At 40.2% G+C, this 8,391-nt stretch overlaps 1 protein-coding gene across 1 annotated transcript; it reads left to right on the top strand.

Moving 5' to 3' along the window:
- Positions 1–905: 905 nt before the first annotated feature.
- krt8 (keratin 8) lies at positions 906–5,733 on the top strand. The gene is given in 10 exon segments (XM_048177896.1): positions 906–1,422; positions 2,652–2,726; positions 2,728–2,861; positions 3,468–3,528; positions 3,627–3,722; positions 3,821–3,985; positions 4,089–4,214; positions 4,321–4,541; positions 4,653–4,696; positions 4,878–5,733. Coding segments are annotated over 10 exon segments (1,611 nt in total). The 5' UTR covers positions 906–1,026; the 3' UTR covers positions 5,171–5,733.
- The last annotated feature ends 2,658 nt before the right edge of the window (positions 5,734–8,391 follow it).

The raw sequence follows: 8,391 nt of genomic DNA, 5'->3' as shown, positions 1-8,391 counted from the left end.
TGTTTTTTTTTAAAAAAGCCTTGGGCTATTCAACTATAAACGCAGCAAGACCATAAACCTGGATAACTTTAGGAGACCTCTGGATTCCAGAGGGCTTCAGGTCCGTAGGGGGTAGATTTTAAAACATGATGATTATTGCCTTCCTCAAACTGAGAAATTGTTGGTGGCCTCCATGATGTGGGGCAGTTTCAACTAGATTTGCTTAATTATGTCTGTCAAGTATTACAGTATGTAACATACTTAATTCACACCATCAACTTTTCACATGTTTATGTTCTAATTGCAATATGTTCATTTTATGATGGTACTTCAAGTATATAAGATATATAAATAATATCACATAGATTACAAGCGAGTTAAGTGCTGTAGGTATTGCTAAAGCACAGTTGGATGTCACATGTTCCACTTTGTACAGCTTCCAGTGTTGAGAGATAAAACATGTCAGCTGTCACAGGGTTAGAGTGAAATTTAAAGCCTTCCAGATGTCTTATTTGTATAGGCAAATCCATAGATGCAAGCTATTTTAGTGCGTCACATTGCCTTGTAGATGCTGGTGCTGCTTTAAAGTACTTCAACTCTCAGGTTTAATATTATTGACATATTGTGTGTTTACACTCTGTATTTTAAGTGACCCATTCTTGTACAAAACAAATAATATATATTATCAAAATTTTTACAAAGAAAAGGGTCAAATATAGAAGTCATTGTATTTTTTTAAGCCCTTAACATTCCCAGAAAATATCTGTTTCTAGTCATATTGGATTATCACAACATCTACGTACTGGTTAGAATAGGAATGCAAGGAAAGGAGTATTGAATTTCAGCCTACACCCACCTGGTAATGACTGGCCAGTCTAAGCCAGTTCGGCTCCTCCCACTCAGCCACACATATAGTGGGAGGCAGAGCCTGCTGCTCTCTCTATCTGCTCGAGTTTCTCCAGCACAGCAGACAAGGCTCACATCTGCTGCTCTCGCACCCCCTAGCTACAGGTCATTCTCTACCATTACAAGACACACATCAGCAGGATGTCGTTCACCAAGAAAACCAGCTACAGCGTGAAGTCCTCTTCCTCGGGATCTGTCCCACGCAGCTTTAGCAGCATGTCTTACTCCGGCCCCAGCGCCAGCCGACAGAGCTACAGTGTGCGCAGCTCCTATGGAGGTGCCAATCGTGGCATGGGAGCTGGAATGGGAGGTGGTGGCTTCATCAGCAGCTCTTCAGCCTATGGTCTTGGCATGGGTATGGGTATGGGAATGGGTATGGGTTCTGGCGCCGTGGCACCCATTCAAGCAGTCACCGTCAACAAGAGCCTCCTGGCACCTCTGAACCTGGAGATCGACCCCAACATCCAGATTGTCCGCACCCAAGAGAAAGAGCAAATCAAGACCCTCAACAACCGCTTCGCTTCCTTCATTGATAAGGTAGGTTTAAAGTTTCTTTCTTTGTACATTTACTAGTCAAAAAGTTCCCAGATATGAGGTTTTAGAGTACAAGTCAAACTAAAAGTTGTATCAACTTACAGGTGGCCAGAAAATGCCACAAGGGTATGAAAATGAGTGTATGTTCCTGTTTAAAATGTCTCTAGAATTTAATCTAATGTGGCATACAAAATATATGTGGGGTTCAGATACATTCTCATCAAAGAGAAATAAATGAGACTTATGGAAAGTGGGAAAAAAGGGTGTGTACATGGTCAGAGTAGATTTCATTTGAATGGGATGCCCTAAGGCTCTTCTAAAACCCTTGTGGAGAGTCCACACCCAAATAAGGACGTCCTGCAGGACATGAAACTGTTTAATTATTACAAAAGATGATGTACTACATTTCCAAACTGCAAACAAAATACGCATTCAACAGAATATAACAAAAAAGTTAGTCACATACCATGATAGTTAATATTTAATTTGAAGAGCCGGGGTCATGTTCTGGATAGCACTGGATAGGTTACGTAACAATGAGAAGAGGAAATATTCTGCCACACTTTTAAGCCTTTAAGTCTTATGCCCTTCCTCTTAACTATAATAGTCTGCTTTGCATTAAATTATTTGATTAAAACACTGACTGTTTTGAATAAGACAGTTGATTAGTAATGTCAACTGGCTCAGTGACACCTTTACTGTAACATGGTTGAGTGTGCAATGTTCAACTCAAGCTGTTAAAGTCTTATCATTGAATTATTTGCTCTCCGCCCACCATCTACACACTCTTTTAAGTGTCTCCAGCAGATCTGAACTGGTCTCTTTCTGCTGCCCCTTAAATATTAACCATGTAGATTAAACCTTTATTATAGTTCCATCTCAATCTCCAAAAAGTAAATTCGATATATGAAAGGCTGTGGTCACCTTTCCTGATGTCCTACTGGAATATGCGTCACAGTTTCCAAAAGGAAAAAAGTGTTGCAAACTGAAAACACATGCATCTCTCGTTATTTAAGGAAAACAGTGCTTTCCTTTGTGAAGATCACTGAACCACAAGCAATATGCTGGCATATGGTTGCACTTCTGTGAGCTGGCATAGAACCATGATTCCAAACTGACTTTGCAGCATTGGTCTGGGGGCGTTGCTCTCTGAAGCTGCGCTCACTGCCAAGTATGGTTTTCATTTGTGCCTTGATTGAGACAAAACCTCTATTCTCATCCTGCCAATGTAGGTACGTTTCCTGGAGCAGCAGAACAAGATGCTGGAGACAAAATGGAGCCTCCTTCAGAACCAGACAGCCACGCGCTTCCAACATTGACGCCATGTTCGAGGCCTACATCGGCAACCTGCGCAGACAGCTTGACAGCCTTGGCAATGACAAAATGAAGCTGGAGGCTGACCTTCACAACATGCAAGGTCTCGTTGAGGACTTCAAAAACAAGTACGTACAATGGTTTACACAAAAGCCCCATTACAGTTTGGCTGGACGTTTGGTCTGGGGGATGGACAGCGCCCAAGTATTGTCAAAGCAGGCTTTTGTGGTGCACTTAAATGATCCCAGAATAAATGAGGATCCATATATTTAAATAAAGGGAAAACATATTTTAAAGTTCTGATGGGAATAAACTCAATTAATGATCCAACATGACTTATGCAGTTGATACAGAAATTGCATGGTTTCTCCCTTATATACTTGCCCATTGTCCAACCTTTTTAAGTCAAATTGTAGGCATTTCAATGATATACATAATATCCCATTTGAAAAGCACATCTGTACTGCAATTAAATGGGCGTCAGCATGAGTCAGATAGATTTACAGCTACTAAACAAACATCTACGCGGCACCTTTCATGGATCTCTAGACAAATCTGATGGGCGATTAATGCTAAGACCCAAGGGAAACACTGAACTGAATCCATAAAGACCTGACAAGTTTCTTACTACAAAGATGGAGCACTGCTGCCTCCTAGTGTACAACTTTATAAACAATTCAAAACATTCAACTACAATGAGTTTAACCAATGTCATTCTCTTCACCTATCTTCAGGTATGAGGATGAGATCAACAAACGCACAGAGTGTGAGAACGAGTTTGTGCTCATCAAGAAGGTTTGTGGATTGTTTTTTACACAGTTGAGTTTAGTGTTACTACTCATGAACGCTAACTTCAACTTAAATGATGATTAAATTATGATTGTTTTTTGTAGGACGTTGATGAGGCCTACATGAATAAGGTTGAGCTGGAGGCCAAACTGGAAAGCCTTACTGATGAGATCAACTTCCTCAGGCAGATCTTTGAGGAGGTAAATTACAACTAGGGTTTCCATTCAACCATACCTTTCACTTGTATTTGATAAAACACACTTAAATAACATTACTTTCTCTCATTGTGCACTTGTAGGAGATCCGTGAGCTGCAGTCTCAGATTAAGGACACCTCAGTGGTTGTGGAGATGGACAACAGCAGGAATCTCGACATGGACGCCATCGTCGCTGAGGTCCGCGCTCAGTATGAAGACATCGCTAACCGAAGCCGGGCTGAGGCTGAGATGTGGTACAAGAGCAAGGTATGTTATCTTTTGGGATATCATGCAAACTGTAAAGTCTTGTTCTAGTTGATATTGAAGTCCATCAAATGTATCTCACATGATCATATGTTCTGTTTCTCAGTACGAGGAGATGCAGACATCTGCAACCAAATACGGTGACGACCTTAGATCAACAAAGACAGAGATCGCTGATCTTAACCGCATGATTCAGAGACTGCAGTCTGAGATCGATGCCGTGAAAGGACAGGTATGCAACTACATGAACACAAAATGTCAATTAATCATTAATTTTGTTTTGTAAGGTAACGGATATTAGGAGTACAACTAAGCACAAATATTTCTCATTTCAATAGCGCGCCAATCTGGAGAACCAGATTGCAGAGGCAGAGGAACGTGGCGAGATTGCCGTGAGAGACGCCAAGGCCCGCGTTAAGGACCTGGAGGATGCCCTGCAGAGAGCCAAGCAGGACATGGCACGCCAGATTAGGGAATATCAGGACCTGATGAATGTCAAACTTGCCCTGGACATTGAAATCGCCACTTACAGAAAACTCCTTGAAGGAGAGGAAGACAGGTGAGTTCATCAAATGCATGCTTGCTGTGAGACCTAATAATCTGAGATGAAATTCAGATTTCTCATTCTGTGCGAGATTCTCATTACTTCTTGTTTGCTCTTTTCCAACAGACTGGCAAGTGGAATCCAGTCTATCAATATCACAAAACAGAGCAGTAAGTTTGACTCTTTATCACAGAGAACTGTGTTGAAAAGCCCAGCATGGGGTTCTGGTATGCCCTTGTATCATGGACATTTCATGCTGGCCTTTTCAGTGTTCCTTCTTCACATGACAGTTCTTATAACTATATGAAATGCAGAAGATCCTCATCTAACTTCTCCATTTTATCCCGATAGCGAGCTATGGTGGTTATCCCATGGAAAGTGCAAGCAGCGGCTTCAGCAGCTACTCTAGCGGTTATTCCAGTGGTTTGTCCGGTGGATATGGTGGCGGCTACAGCTCTGGTGCCGGCTACAGCTCTGGTGGTGGCTACAGCTCTGGTGCCGGCTACAGCTCTGGTGGCGGCTACAGCTCTGGCAGCGGCTACGGCGACAGTATCACTCAGACCAAGAAGAGTGTTGTGATCAAGATGATCGAGACCAAGGATGGCAAAGTTGTGTCCGAGTCCTCTGAAGTTGTCCAAGATTGAGCGAGTCCCCTACCCCAATTCTGTCCTCTAAACCTCACACCTCTTATGCATTCCTGATCTTCCCTCTCAACCATTATGACTGCGGTCCAAGGCGCTAGACTGGAATGTAGTCATAAACCAGGTTGTAAAGCAATAAACCATTCACTCTGGCCAAAGAATTACAGAGGGACCAAATAATCTCACTGCTCTTGTCGTGCCTTAATCCACATCACTGAAAACACACGCCCTTAGGCCACTGCACAGCAATATTGTCTTCAAGTCTTAACTTGCACAACATGGCCACATCTGTAGGCTGGACATTCCTCGATGTGCCACTAACATGAGCTAGCCATTTAGCTGAATTGTTCAACATACTAAGTAATTGATTTTCACATTAACTATGAAGGGATATGTTTGCGTTTGTGCTAAATTACTAGCATGTTAGTGGTAGATCCATGTGGTTTGCCTATTTAGTAGAGACTGTCATTTCATTGTACTCTGGCAAATAAGAAAGAAGTTGCCCATTGTGTATCCTGTTTTCCAAGGTGCTGTTTTTGCTACCAAAAATAAATGTTTACCTAAAATTTTGTCTCCATGTCTTTTGTGTGTGTGTGTTAAATAACTAGTCACAACCTGCTAAGACATGATAGGGCTCTCATTTGGCTGCTTAGAATGGTCCAGTTAGCCCCTTCTGGCAGATGTTGTAATTACACCATCTAAACATAATAATGATCTCAAATAACACTAACATACAGTAAAAACTATAGCAAAACGGTTTGTGTGGTATTATGAAAGAAAAAAAAATGATTACAACACCTTTAAGTAGTGGCATTGTATTTCTGCTGGATGACACGTCGACTCTTTCATTTTGTACACGTGTTCTTGTTTCAAAAGAAACCAAATTAATTCTCAAAGGGTTTGCGACCCCTAGAGGTTCATGATGGAACTGCAAGGTGTTCGTGAGGTTGAGATAAACATGCAAAGGCAAATGTAAAATTAAACTGAAATGCATAACAAAATAAAATGTGTGAAAACAAGCAAAATACAACCTTTTAATGTCATCTTATGCAATATGTGCCATTCATTATATTGAAATGTTAGTAATTTTAAATCATATAGGGTTAAGTTGACAACAAAGTTGTCACCTAATTTTAATTTTTTAAGCATTTGCAGCCAACCCCTTACTCATACATGATATTTTGACACTGTGCTGCCTGACTCAAACAGTTAGTCACTATAATTCCAGAAAATCAGATAGGTCTACATTTTGGCAGGAGAACATCTGAATAAAAATGGCTTAAGAAAAAAGAACTGAATTGTTTAAAGTGGAATCTTTCAAACAATGAAATAAACCTTCAGAGTTTGATAAACAGTGCTGGCTTATACCAAATAACCAGTTTTGTGTAATAGCAATAACTGTAGTGACTAGTGGCAAAAGCTTATTCTGTATGGATAAAATATTAACTACACAAACTAATTTTATAATTATTACTATAGGTCTACTATCTTATCATAGGTATACTGTGAATTATAATTTATTATGGCATCAGTAACCTACAACTCTGTGGACATGCAAATTTCATATCATGTCGTGTCTTCAACAGAAAAAGCTAAGTCATGTGACTTTAATTTATAAGAGAAATTAAGAAGACACAAAACTTGCACAGATATTACCCTTGCACAACCAAATGACAACATTTCTAACATTCGTTTGGTATGTGGGAACAAAAAGAGTTGATTCCTTGAATAATAGCCCTACTGTCTTTGTCAACTTCATTGTTGTGCATTGTTGTTATGGCTCACTCATTCACTCATTCTTAAATAATGCAGCACTTGAGTGCACTTATCATCACAGAGTGAAAGTGATGGTAATTGATGTTTTCTGACTGTGAAACTAAGCTTTGGGAATTACCAAAACTTTCAACAGTATTGTAAAAGGGTCCATTACTAATCTTTTGTGGCCATCTGGTGTTCAAAAGGATGAATAGCACCTACCATACTTGCTGTCCTGTTACAGGCACTGCATAGTTTCATGATGTATCATGTTTGCAACATTACCATCAGGTCAGGTTCCATTCATGCACAGTTAAACAGCTGGCCAATAGGCAAAATCCAATAATCCACCTGGTTGCAGTTATTATTTTCTAAATGTAGGCTTTTATTGTTTTTTGTTTTTTTCTTCACTTTTACAACTCCATTTCCAGAAAAGTTGGGACATTTTGTAAAATGCAATAAAATCAAGAATCTGTGATTTATTAGTTCTCTCAAACCTTTATTTAACTGTCAAAAGTGCAAAGAAAAGACTGCCAAAGTTTTCACTGGCCAACTTAATTGTATTTGGAAATATAAAGAAATTTTGACTTTGATGGCTGCAACACACTTTAAAAAGTGGGACATGGCAACATAAAAATGAAAAGATTATAGAATTTCCAAGTTAAACTGTTTTGAAACAGTCCACAATAAGCAGGTGAATTGGTAATGGTGAGGGTATCGTGTTTGGGTATAAATGGAAGATCCACCAAAGGCTTGGTTTTTGCAAGCAAAGAAAGGTCATGGCTCAGCACCTTGTGACAAATTTCATTAGAGAATTGTCAAACAATTCAAAAATTGCATTTCCCAATGCAAGATCGCAAAGTATTTAGGTCTTTCGCCATCTATCTATTGTGAAAAGATTCATGGAATCCAGAGAAATCTCAGGCAGGAAACCTCTGTTGAATGTGTGTGACCTTCAAGCCCTCAGAAGCCCTCAGAGAAACCTTCATGCCACAGTGTTAAAAAACAGCCACATGGGCTCAGGAGTACTTTGGAAAACTTTTGTCACTTAACACAGTTTGCTGCTGCATTAAGAAATGTCACTTGAGTCTCTGTTACACAAGGAGAAACCAATGCAACGATTCTATGCAGGGATGCCGCTGAGTTCTCTGGGCCCGAGCTCATCTCAGATGGTCAAAAAGACAGTGGAAATGTGCTGTGGTCAGATGAGTCCACCTTTCAGCTTGTTTATGGGAAAATGGACATTGAGTTAACTCCCAAATATGAAAGGGATCATCCAGACATTTCATCAGCAACAGCCGACAGGTCCAAAAGCAAACATCTGTCATCAGTGCAAATGAAATGGGCGACTTGCACATGTGTGAAGGTGCCACTGACATGGAGGTGTATATTGGAACTGTACAGAGACATAGCGGCATCAAGCTGATATATATATATATTTTTTTTATCTGCAAGAGTCTCCTAGAAGG

The sequence above is a fragment of the Megalobrama amblycephala genome, linkage group LG24, assembly GCF_018812025.1.
Source record: "Megalobrama amblycephala isolate DHTTF-2021 linkage group LG24, ASM1881202v1, whole genome shotgun sequence".
Taxonomy (NCBI): Eukaryota; Metazoa; Chordata; class Actinopteri; order Cypriniformes; family Xenocyprididae; genus Megalobrama; species Megalobrama amblycephala.
The sequence above is the reverse complement of the archived record's forward strand: the minus strand, read 5'-3'. Positions and strand labels throughout refer to the sequence as shown.